A 13,323-nucleotide genomic window follows, 5' to 3' on the forward strand; every position below is an offset into this window, starting at 1 on the left:
ATGGTGAAGGACAGTGAGGCCTGGTGTGCTACAGTCATGGGGTTGCAAAGAGTTGGACACGACTGAGCGACTGAACAACAGCAATACTTTGTTTAAGGTAAAGGAGATAAAGGGTTAACAAGAGCGAGGAAGACAATCAGATGGAGTGAAAGTACAGTCTTCTGTTAGGTAATAAGGAAAGTTATGAACGGTCATCACTTCATCTAGCTAATATAAAAGGAATATTTTGTAATTTCTGTTCTCTAAAAATGCATATTCTTTGTCTATAATATATCAATTGTAAAAACAGAGTTAATCAAAGATCTTGAACCAGCACAGTATGTTTCAAACTGAGGTCATAAAATCCAAAGGTACCTTTAACCTTTCAAAAAAATTTATATTGGAGCATAGTTGGCCTACAGTGTTGTGTCAGTTTCAGGTGTAGAGCAAAGTGCTTTAGTTATACGTGTACATATATGTATTCTTTTCCAGATCCATTTCCCAAATAGGTTATTAGAGTGTTGAAGAGAGTTCTCCGTGATGCACTTCAGCCTTTTAACAAAGGAAACAGGAGACAATATTAAGGGTAAGTTTATTTCTATCTGCCTCAGTCATGTGAGTCTGAAGGCACGCATATGCATATGCATAACGTGTCATGATGTAAAGTATATTTCCTCTTGTGATTATACTTTAAAGTTTGAAAAACTTTTCAAAAAATTAGAATAGAGAAATCGAACGGAGCACTGCTGATGAAAAATTAGCCAAAGTCAATGGAGTCCTGATTTTTTTTTCAAACTTTAAACTTTTCATTTTGTATTAGGGTATAGCCAATTAAGTGTCGTGGCCATTTTAGGTGAACAGAGAAGGGACTCAGCCATGCATACCCATGTATCCATCCTCCGCAACCCCGTTCCATCCAGACTGCAACACAGCATTAAGTAGAGTCCATGTGCTCTACAACAGGTCCTTGTTGGTTACCCATTGTGAAGACAGCAGCGTGCACAAGAGTCATGTTTTTTAACGAAGACTCAGCAGAAAGAGGTCCCACCCAATGCTATGCCAGTTTCAACATCCACATTTCTTTTAGTCTTTCTTTTGTAGCTTATTACTTGCCTAAGTAAACTGCCTACTAATGATACTTATTTTTACCCCTTATAATATAGTGTACTTTTAAAATTGTACTCTAGAGTATAGAGATAATCATACTTTACACAGAAAAAAACTCAAACATGATCCCTGTTTTTCACTTCCAGTCCTAACGTTGGCTAACTTCCAGCTTCTTGGGACCTCAATATCTTTGTATGCTTCTTTTTTATATAAAATGCAAAGGTCAGGAGAAAAGATGGCTGAAATTTCTCTGGTTTTAAAATTTGACTGTTTTGATTTAGTGGAAAGGCAGACATTTTTCTGTATCAATCCTTCCTGGGTACTTGGAGCACAAGGCTAAGATCAAAATATGAATCACTTTGCTGTACACCTGAAACTAACAAAATACGGTAAGTCAACAATACTTCAATAAATTTCTTTTTTAAATTATTGTTCTCCTTGCAACCACAAATCCCAGTTGCAATGGGATTGAAATACTTTGCCAGGAATGAAAAGTTCTCTGGATGTTGGCCTATAAACCCCAACCTGACACCCCAAAGCACACAACTCCAGCTGGTGATCAACCAACATCAGATTCCCGGGCCTCCCTAGAGGTCCAGTGGTGAAGAACCTGCCTCTCAGTGCAGGAGACGTGGGTTTGGTCCCTGATCCAGGAAGATCCCACATGCGACGGAGCCACTGAGCCTGTGACCCAAAGCGCAGAGTCTGCGCTCTAGAACCATGAGCCCCAATGACCAAAATCCATGCACCCTGGAGCCCGCGCTCCAGGACAAGAGAAGCCGCGAGGAGAAGCCCGCACACTGCAATCAGAGAAAAGGCCACGCGGCAGCGAAGACCCAGCATAGCCAGAGACAAAAGATAGTACATAGAGTGACAAGTCCGCCTTCCCTCGTGCTCAGAGAGCATCTCTCACTGACTCTCACGACCCCGCGCTTGTGAAACTCAGGATTCTGCGTGCTTACCATACTCCTTAGGAATGTACACATATGTGTCAGAAAATTACATTGTAGAAACTCATATTTCAAGGGTTGTCGGGACCACCATTTGAGGACTCCCGGCTGAGGTTTCCTCTGTTCCAAGCATTCAGGTGTTCTTGCAGAGCAGGAAAGACTGAGCCTGGCAAGAACAAGGATGGGACTTCCAAAAAGAACAAAGACAACCTGTGCCTTGCCGAGTGACTCAGTGCTGGCCCTGTGCTCCCTGAGTCACAGCCCATCCATCACCAGCACCCTTGGAGGGCATCCTGCTGACACAGCCCGCCACCGTCCCAGCTGCTAGATCGATGGTATTCTGCGAGGAAATTATGTCCTTCTCTGCATCTGATGATTTAGTGCCCTGGCACAGGAAAATCTTTCAGAAAGGAAAAGCAGAACTGGGTTGCCATCACAGCAACAATGATCTAGCGAGGACCTGTTATTGCAAAGCAGTTCAGACCTGATCCCTGCTTTCTGCAATCACGCTGGTCACTAACATGTGATGATGGCTGAAATGGGTGTGCGAGACCGTGCATCAGCCATTCAGGGGGCAGCGACACCTGTGGGTCTAGAACCACCAACAGAAACTTCATGCACGTGACAGAGGTTAAGCTGAGTCTTGAACTAAAAGTAAGATACACATAAGACAGGGAAAAGGAAGGACATTTCCAAAAGTGGGAAGAACAAAGTACCAAAAGTGCAGAGGCAGAAATGCACCTGGCCTGTTGGCATGGATCAAGAATCAACATGAAATATTATCTCTGTAATCTGCACTTTGCATCCCACATTTGCTCAAAGGAGTATATCCAACCCATCTCATTAAAGCAATATGACTCATAGAGCAGGTCTCACTAGCTAGCTTTTCTCTGATCTGCATTCTATAAAACCGTGTCCTGGAAAGTGTGAAATTCTTCCTATCACCTCTTTGTGGTTAATCGGGAACCCCATTCTCCCACATCTCTTTGATCTGATCTGCTTCTGGAGTGAGAGATCTTGGTCAATTACAGAACTGGGTGAAATTCGATCAAAAGAGTCCATTACTACATTGCACAACACTGCTGAAACCTGGGAAGGGTAGAAGAAACGGCTAAGGAGGATCTCTATTAGAAAGAAACTTTAGTAGAAAAGATTAAACATTGACCCACAGAACTGTTAAATAAAATACTGCCTCATGTTATAGGAAGATGAGCCACAAACAGATTAAATGTCTATTTAATTTGAAGTTTAGAATTGGCATGGTCTCTGTAGGCACATCTGAATCACTGAGTTGATATGACTCACGTCTTACCTCGAGGCTGCTGTTGACTGTTGCCCAGTATGGGCACTGCACAAAAACAGCACCAGACCTGGAGAGCGAGCTCTCTACTCGCCATGACACATGAGGAAAAAGAATGCCGCCCGCCACGTCAGCAAACAATGCTATGCCCATTAGGCCAGCAGCCACCGAAGCCACCCCCAGCAGTGCCCGGGGGGCGATACAGGATGGGGAAGAACAGAATACCAGCCTTAGGGAGTCAAGGTTCACGTCAAAGCAATGGTTTCCGTGAGCCCAGACTCTTGCATCTTCACATTCATATAAAAGCGCTAAATTCATTCGAGATGTCTGTTTTTCTTTAATTAACAGTCATCTTTTGATGTTCCCACTACCCGGCTTCTGTTGCCAAAACCAACCTGGCATATATAACTGGCTCCTCCCTCCCTAGAGGCACCTGAGGGGCTGCGCCCGGGGCTTCAGTCCTCAGCAGGTCTGCCAGATAAACACAGCTCTCGCCCTTAGGTTGTGCTTGTCTTACTGTTTCAGTTGACACATATGTGTGAATGCTACATCTGGGTGTAGCATTTTCTAATTCTACCTGGCTGGGGCATATTTTTTTTAATTCATCCATCCAGAGAGGACACCTTTCTCTCATTAGCTCAAAAGCTTCTTAGAGGTGAATCGGGAGTTCTGATCCTCCTTCTGCATGCAAGCTTTATTAATAAACACTTTGTGGCTTACTCAACTTTTTCAATATTGGGGATACATACACAAGAAGCTGGAGAATAGATGGGGTAGAATTAATTTAGCCCGTTCCTTGGAACGCTGTCCCTGCATGAGCGCCCCTGCTACCCCCGTGTCCTCGCACCCCGCGAGAGGCCCGGCCCGCTTACCTCGCTCTCCTGGCGAGCCCGGCACACCGGCATTTCCTGGGAAGCCCGGGGCACCTGGGGGTCCTTGCTCACCAGGGGTCCCAGGGGAGCCTGGCCTCCCAGGCTCTCCAGGAGGCCCCTGGATGGTCCGCACTGATGACGAGTGGCTGGGAATCTGGTTAAGGATGGCCGTGTACCTGGCCATGTGACCTGAGACAGGAAGGACAAAGATAGCACCCGATGAACGGTCGTACGTGGAATGGGAGAACTGGATGTACTATTTGTCAAGGCCCCGAACAATTCTGTGAGACACCCACCAAGGCAAGAGGCACATCCCTCTGAACTAAGTTGATTTCCAAATGAAAAGATTTTGCATTTCCCTTTGGATGATATTAACAGCTGGACTGTATTCAAATCCCATCTCATGTGGTTGGAATTCCACTGCTCACGTCAGCATCTCAGTAAATATCACTGAGCAGAGGTCATAAATTTTATCTTTACCCCCAACATTTATCCGACCCCTAAACCCTCACCCAGCTGCCCCTTTTCTCCAGTAATTTCCACCCAAATGATTTGTCTTTTTTTCCAACCCACAAAGCTGCCCCACCCTCTTGCTCACAAATCCCCAGACAAGCGCTCTGATTCAACTCATCGCTTCATTGCCAAGCCTTTTTGCAGAAACCTTTACTTGAGTCCCAGCTGCAGAAACTCTCACTAGCTTTTTTTTTTTAATTTGGCTTTTTCTCATTATCCCTTAACTCAGTTGAGCCTGTAAGAATGGACATTAATAATTACAAGTAAAAACTGAGAAAATATTTGATATTATAATTCCCCATTTTCCCAGCATCATCAGTAGACAACATTTCCCTACAGAAGTGAATTTTCCAAATGACTATTATTTATTCCTTTTTAAGTATCCAACCCTAAATAAGGAATGGCACCATTTCTAGAGGGATGCTTTCTAAGATACGGTCAATGCCTTCTTAAGCCTAGGAGCAGGACTGTCATTAGGACTGGCTGGCTGACGGCACAGGCGCCACCAGGAGGCACGTTCATGAGTCTGGGTAGGAGCAGCCATTTCCGCCTCTGCCTTTCAGCTTCCTGCTCTGATAAAGGGGCTGTCCTCCATCACTGCTCCAGCTGTCATCACTGCAGCCTCACACAGTTCCACCTTTCCTAGCATAATTCTTCTGATTAGCTCGGGACTAAAAAGCAGATAACCAAGCAAGTGAGGAATTATAAGCCACGTGATAATCAAGCTCTGAGGTGGAGCTGAAGGGAGGAAAGGTGAAGCTCGGATGACAGAGACTCGGCTCTGGGGAGGCTGAGTGTTGCTCACAGAGCCACATCCCATCTCTGCTGTGTTCCTCTCCAACAAGGACATTGACAGGCAGGCCCTCCCTGTTTCACAGGCCTGCTTCAGCTCTGATATAACTCCACTGATTTCTGTTTCCGAGAAATTATTTGCAGGAATCTGACAATTCCTGAGGGGAAAAGCTGGATTTTGAAATCTCAATTTTTAGGCCACATTTCAAACAATCACATATCCATATAATGCTTTTATTCCAAAGTGGAATAAGACAGTATCTATTGTGATATAGTCCTTATGTTATGGTCAATGAGTCATATTAGGATTTAACCCTTAGGTTTCCTTAAAATAATTATGTACCCATTTACATTGTATACTTGAAATGAGAAACCTACAAAATAATCCAAGATACAGGTTAGCTTCAGACATTTTCTACTTAATGTTCAGTTTCCCTTCTATAATTAATTGTGTTTTCAGAGATTCTTATTTTGGTATTAAACTTAAGTAGTTTCACTTGTAAATTCTCTATTTCATACACACTAGTGTACTATATAACATAAAATGGAATAAAGTTAAAATAGAGGGAGCATTTAAAACAGAGGGAAAGTTCAAGTTTAGAATGAAGACATGGGACAGGTGTGATGTAAAGTGTGTCCCAGTGTGATTTTTGGCATGGACCCAAGGGTCATGTCAAATGTTACACGCAGCTCGTACCCATGTGTGCATGCGTGTTTGTGTTTGTATTTTATGGCATAAGTCTTAAGGAGAAGGGCCTTGGGCTAACCAAAGAAATGGATAAGAAAGAGATATTGATTTAAATCCAGAGATTGGAAGGTAAGTTCTGATGCCTTAGTTTGGCAGCTTTCAAGTCCTTAGCACTTGAGAAAAAAGATTTATTTATTTGAAGAGGTGAAGAAGAAATAAAAGATTTGATCTGGGCAGTCAAGTTAAATGTATACGGGCGAACAGAGAGCTTCCAGACGAACAGCAGAGAGGAATCTGGCATCTGCACCATCCGTGTAGAACGCGAGGGTAATCTGTAATGAGATTAGATGTAAAGAGGTGGTGACCTCAGGTGGGTCAGTGATGGACAGTTGTGATGGTGGTGTGTCTGAAAATAAACTACCATGGAAGACAATGCTGAGTCTTTACACTTGTGCAGAAGGCGAATTTCCATTGGCCGAGTAACCGCGAACATCGGGGACCACAGCGCACTTACTCTGGATGAGCTGCTCGCACACCTGGCGCGCCACGGCCCTCACCATGGCCTGAGACTGAAGGTCGCCCTGGAGGAGAGAAAGACCAGACTCTTGACTATCGGCCGCGGCCCAGCCCGCGGCAAGACCCCCAGGACAGAGCTGGGACTCGACCCACTGTTGCCCCCGGGCCCTTCGCCACCGAGCCACAGGCAGGATGGCCCACAGGTGCACACGGAGAAGGCGCACCCGGCACGCGCGCTGCGGGCTCCCGAGAGCCCGCTTAGACTAGGAAGCTAAGCACGCACTTCCGGTCCCAGGTTCTAAAGAAATTGAACAGTTTTGAAAGAAGCCCGTTAACTATATATTATTTAATGCCTTCTTTATCACTCTTTAGAGCTTATAAAATACAGCACTTTCTCAAGCAGTGGCTTATTGAATACTAATAGCAACTCAGAGGAAAGATGTTAAATCCGTTTATAGAGTTAAAACCTTACTGCCCAAGTTTTCACTGAGGTCATCGGATGTGCCCAAGGTCACCACTGCATCCATCAGAAGTGACTGCATGGTTATCTGAGCAGCAGTACAGTTTCTCAAGGGAGAGAGAAGGCTCCTGAAACAACCTGTTTCAAGTCTCACAGCCAGTGTACTGCTTGGCGTTTTGAATAGAGCATTTACTTCTCTGAAACCTTTTCACATCCGCTATATAATTTCTTCATTAAATTTACTCTGTGAGTTAAATGAGTGATCCTCTCCATTTCATCCCTAAACAAATGGCTTCAGGTCATCTAGCTGGACCAGCAGAGCTGCAACGATAAGCCAGCAGGCCTGACTTCCAGCCCGTACGGTGGATCCGCTTGAAAAGGTGCTCACAGTCAGGTGAGCTGGGGGGTGGGTAGTAAAGTGGTGACTGACCCGGACAGAGAACGGCCCTCCCTCCCCAGGCTCCCGGACAAAGGTACTCAGCCAGTGGTCCAGAGATACTCACCCTTTCTCCCCTCTCTCCCTTTGCTCCAGGGACACCCTGCAAAATTGTAAATTGTCGAGTTAGGATGCCGCACTCAGCCAAGCATAATGATAGCGTATCTTTTCTGACTGTGTGAAGACGTTTTCCTTAGCTCTCATCATTCTGCAGCAAAAGTAGACACACAGCAACAGGAACAAACAAACAGCAACCTGTCACCCCGCCAAGCAGCAACGTCTCTGTGTTGTTGTTTCCTTGTTGGTTTATTTAAATTTACTTATTTGTAATTGAAGGATAACTGCTTTACAATATTGTGCTGGTCTCTGCCACACATCAAGATGAACCGGCCATAGGTGTATACATGTCCCCTCCTTCCTGAACCCCCTCCCCACCCCTCTAGGATTTACGGAGCCCGGTCTGAGCTCCCCGAGTCACACAGCCAATCCCCCTGCGATCTGTCTAACACATGGCAGGGTGCGCGTCCGTGTCACTCTCTGCATTCGCCCCGCTCTCTCCTTCCTTCCCGCCCCTTCACGTCCACAAGTCTCTTCTCTGCGTTCACGTCTCCACTGCGGTCCTTTAAACATCTTACTCTTTAAACACTTGAAACATTTTACTCTCCCAGTCTCTGAATGCAAAGTCACAGTACGTTTGAATACAAACACTGGGATCGTGCAGCAACACTGCTTTGTAATACAGGGTCACTGAATAAATCATTCACATCTTTTCACACGAAACGCCCCTCTCTCCTGATGCTGCACAATCGATTTTACAAATCTCTGCTGAGAAGAGACATTGTTTCCATTTCTGAAAGCATAACTCTCACAGAAAGGAAAAGATCTTCCAACCTAAGAGCTCAAGTTAAAGGTAGAATCTGTGAAATCCCAGCTCTTCACCCTGCTTTCCATTTCGGGATTAACAGCACATGAGGCCTTCTCCCCGATTCTCCCTGGTAATGTGAGCCTGTATTAACACGAATTCTCGGCTCAACTATGGTTTTGTTTTGTGGCCTAGCTACTCTTTGACTCATAGGAAACCTTACCATATCTGTAAAACCTTTTGCTGAAAAACAACGGCGTTTTTTTTTTCAGTGTTTCTGCAATGAAATTACAGGTATAATGCAAAACACGTGTCTTCAGAAGAATTTCTTCTTCTTGTTTCAACTCCAAGGCAGTGTAATCGATTTACTGAACAACACTTTTTTATAACCCCTACCAGAAGGATCGTAAGTGCCATTTACAGATGGAATCTGTCAGGCTGTCAGGCTGTTCCCAGTTGTTACCATAATCTCACCAGGTCCCAAATCAAACTCGGTCTCTTTTCCAAAAATCTCTACTCAGTTAGTCATCCAAAATCAAAATTCTGGGTTCACTCCATTGTGTGCAGCTAAACGGCTTTCTGGGAAAATGAAGCGCCCTGACTTGTACTGTTTGCGGCTGGCAGAGGTGTAAATACTTGTACTGGGGCTGACTCCAAGCAACAAACACGCCGTCACTGAGGATGGACTTTCAGAGGAAGAGAAGCGTAGAATCCACTCTCCTGAGCAGGTGCAACCCAGGCCCGCCCGCCACCGCTCTGTCTCCCGTCCTTCCGTCCCTGCTTCTCGCACGTCTCTCTCTCACACACTCGCACTTTTTGTGTTGTTTTGTTCTTGGCTGTGCCCCGTGGTACGTGAGATCTTAGTTCCCTGAATCCGAGCCTCTGCAGTGGGAGCTTGGGGTCTTCATCACTGGACCACCGAGGAATGCCCCCCACACACTTTGGCATCGCAGCTCCTCTTATACCCACCCCTCTGTTCCACCACCCAGCTGCTACCCCAACCATCTCACGCCAGGGCATTTGCACCTTCCTTCTAGTCAGCTTCCCTAACGAAAGACCCTCCTTTTCCAGTTCATCCTCTGCACAACCACGAGTCTCGTCCTCCTAGTACGGCCAGGATACAATTTAGAAAGCTTAGTGACTTCTGACTGATGGCATCTCTTCCTCTATTCAAAATTACCTAGTGATTCTTAGATATCCATGTGACAAAGTCAGAGTCCTCGCTTTCAAAGACTCATTACTAATGTGTGGCCCCAACTTCCACTATTATCTGGTCATCAAAAGTACAACTTCTCATTCCAGCAGACCTGGCCTAGTCACTATATAAGAACACTTGTGAGAAAGGTATTAAGCGTATATCTCATATATTAAGTGTCAGCAATAGGCATATTCTAAGTTATGACCAACCTAGACAGCATATTTAAAAGCAGAGACATTACTTTGCCAACAAAGGTCTGTCTAGTCAAGGCTATGGTTTTTCCAGTAGTCCTGTATGGACGTGAGAGTTGGACGGTGAAGAAAGCTGAGCGCCGAAGAATTGATGCTTTTGAACTGTGGTGCTGAAGAAGACTCTTGAGAGTCCCTTGGACTGCAAGGAGATCCAACCAGTCCATCCTAAAGGAGATCAGTCCTGGGTGTTCATTGGAAGGACTGATGTTGAAGCTGAAACTCCAATACTTTGGCAACCTCATGCAAAGAGTAGACTCGTTGGAAAAGACCCTAATGCTGGGTAGGATTGGGGGCAGGAGGAGAAGGGGACGACAAGAGGATGAGATGGCTGGATGGCATCACCGACTCAATGGACATGGGTTCGGGTGGACTGCAGGAGTTGGTGATGGACAGGGAGGCCTGGCATGCTGAGATTCATGGAGTCACAAAGAGTTGGACACGACTGAGTGACTGAACTGAACTGAACTGAATGCGATACTCAAGTACCACTCATTTCATACTAAGTCTTTACCACTATGTATATTTAACGATGTGAGTGCAGAGTTGCTCAGTCATGTCTGACTCTTTGCGACCCCATGGGCTGTAGCCCACCAGGCTTCTCTGTCCATGGAATTCTCCAGGCAAGAATACTGGAGTGGGTTGCCATTTCCTTGTCCAGGGGATCTTCCAGACATAGGGATCAAACCCGTGTCACCTACGTCTCCTATTTGGCAGGTGGGTTCTTTACCATTAGCGTCACCTAGAAAGCCCTATTTAACCATGTTAACAAAAAGATTTCTCTTCTATGTAGACGGTAAGATCTCTAAGCTGGGCACCATAACTTATATTACTTTATATTTCCAAAACCACCTAGCCCCTTTTTTCCATAAAAGAGTCACTTGAATATTCAGCTGAGACAAAAATTAAATCAAAATATTTATCATAAATCTAGGACTGATGCCTACTTCCTTTTCAAGCATTCGATGCAATACAAAACCAAAAATCAGCAAACAAAAATTAGTATCTGTTCCTCATCTTTAATATACTAAGAAATCGTAAATACTACTAGTTTAAAACTCAAGCTGCTTTTACCATGTGCCAAGTACACATCTTGGGCACATTAACTCATTTAAGGCGTCTAACATCCCTATGAGGTGAACTCATTTAATCCTTGCAAGACTCCTATAAGCTAAGCTCATTTATTCTTTATAACAACCCTATGAGATGTTACTTCCATTTTGTTGTTGTTCAGTCACTCAGTTGTGTCCAACTCTTTGCAGCCCCATGGACTACAGCACGCCAGGCCTCCCTGTCCATCACCAACTGCCGGAGTTTACTCAAACTCATGTCCATTGAGTTGGTGATGCCATCCAACCACCTCATCCTCTGTCGTCCCCTTCTCCTCCCGCCTTCAATCTTTCCCAGCATCAGTTCAGTTCAGTCGCTCAGTCATGTCTGACTCTTTCCTGGCATCAGGGTCTTTCTAATGAGTCAGTTCTTTGCATCGGGTGGTCAAAGTATTGGAGCTTCAGCTTCAGCATCAGTCTTTCCAATGAACACTCAGGACTGATTTTCTTTAGGATGGACTGGTTTGATCTCCTTGCAGTCCAAGGGACTCTCAAGAGTCTTCTCCAAAAACACAGTTGAAAAGCATCAATTCTTCGGCGCTCAGCCTTTTTTATGGTCCAACTCTCACATCCATACGTGACTACTGGAAAAACCATAGCTTTGACTAGATGGACCTTTGTTGGCAAAGTAATGTCTCTGCTTTTTACACAGAAGGAGAGTGATGCACTGAGAGGATAAATATATTGCCCAAGGTCACACAATAAGAAACTGGAAAATCTGGGAGCAGAATCCACTCAGCTGGGCTCCAGAACCCTTGCTCGCCACAGTACTCTCCACCACTGCCATGAAAGAGAACATGCTCAAGACATCTGCTGGCCTGTATCTTCCATTTCAGTGAAGGTAATATTTTTCTTAATGCAATAATTTAAAAAGCAAACAAACATCTCCCAAATCTCACTCCAGTCATTCAGAATTAGTCTGAGTCATTTCTTAAAATCTATTTCTCTTGAATACTTTTTGTTTCTGAACCAACATATTCTTAATATTTCCATTGCCAGCAATTATGTGTTAAATTTTCCTGTTTGAAACTTGGACAAAGAAACTACAGTGCAAACCTGAGTGATAAGGTAAACGGACAGCATCAGGTGTTGGCACCTTCTGATGTACAGAGACTGATGTGTTTAATTAGGCCTGAAATTTCTCAAACTCAGCCTCCCAATGCTTGTGACTAAGCAGCTGCAGGACACAGCAAGGTGGTCTCCAGGAAAGGTACATTTAGTGAATATATCTGTATAACAAGAAATTATTTTTTATTCCAACTTCTCTGACGTCTTTCCTTTGATTTTTCTTTTTGCAAAATAAAACAAAAACAAACTCAAAATTCCTGAGTGAACGAAGGTCCATAACTCCACCAAAACATGCTTTGATGGAAAACACACAGTCCCTGTAGATGTAGGCAAGGAAAAGTGGCATATTTTCCTTTGATTTCAGGAATACTTGAAATGCAAAGAAAAGAAAATACAGTAGCTACATTCATAGATTTACAGAATTTTAGTACTGAAGAAGAATGATCTCATTGTCCAAGTCCCAAATATTAGGTGTCTGCTAACTAAAATCAAAACACCCCTAGTTCAGCTCTAAGAGTCTTCCATGCCTGACCCCTAACCTGTAAAAATAATCTTCTCATACTCACCTGAGTATCAGCCTAACTAGAATGTAATCACACTTTTGCTCTTTCTTTTAACAAACGCTTATTAAGCACGGTAAGTCTCCCCTACACATGAACCTTCAAACTGTGAACTTGCAAAGATGCGAACACGCGCTCCGTCAGAGCCAGGTGTGGGTGGGCCCCGGGCCAGCCCCGCGGTGAGGCTCGCCCGTCTGCCCCCCCAGCTCCGGTCAGTACCCCCTTCCTGTCCACTTGATGCCTGCCCCCGTGTGCCAGCTGTTGTCCTGGATGAATGTACTTTGCCAGGAATTGTACTGGAAGATTAAACATGTTTTCTTTATTTGTTGTGTTCTTTTATGTACTATTTGTGTGAGAAGTATTATAAAGCTATCACAGTGCTGTAATCCTGCTGACTGTGCCAGTTGGGTACCTAGGCTGACTTTGCTGGACTTAGAAACAAACCAGATTTATGGATGCGCTCTCGGAAGGAACTCGTTTGTACAGAATGGACTTATTCTACCCTCTGAGATGCTGAACTGGGATCTAGGAATAAGAAACAACATGAGCATGATAAAAAAAAAAAAATTCTGTCCTCAAGAAACCCTGCTTTTTGTGGAGAGATGGACACTGACAGTTGAAATCAAGTCTCCCACCTGAGGAGGTAAGGCTGTGAGGGGGACCTC

The 13,323-nt window shown here is 44.6% G+C and overlaps 1 protein-coding gene across 8 annotated transcripts in view; it reads right to left on the minus strand.

Moving 5' to 3' along the window:
- The window catches only part of COL14A1 (collagen type XIV alpha 1 chain), a 216,434-nt gene that overhangs the window by 24,257 nt on the left and 178,854 nt on the right, over positions 1-13,323 (minus strand). For all 8 annotated transcript variants that reach the window (XM_081504793.1, XM_081504789.1, XM_081504791.1 and 5 more), the window contains exons 43-45: positions 7,681-7,716; positions 6,716-6,782; positions 4,209-4,397 (exon numbers count right to left, since the gene is read on the minus strand). In XM_081504793.1, coding sequence (XP_081360919.1) covers positions 4,209-4,397; positions 6,716-6,782; positions 7,681-7,716 — 292 coding nt within the window. The remainder of the gene's footprint in view (positions 1-4,208; positions 4,398-6,715; positions 6,783-7,680; positions 7,717-13,323) is intronic.

The sequence above is a fragment of the Giraffa tippelskirchi genome, chromosome 6, assembly GCF_054371585.1.
Source record: "Giraffa tippelskirchi isolate mGirTip1 chromosome 6, T2T-mGirTip1v1.2.pri, whole genome shotgun sequence".
Taxonomy (NCBI): domain Eukaryota; kingdom Metazoa; phylum Chordata; class Mammalia; order Artiodactyla; family Giraffidae; genus Giraffa; species Giraffa tippelskirchi.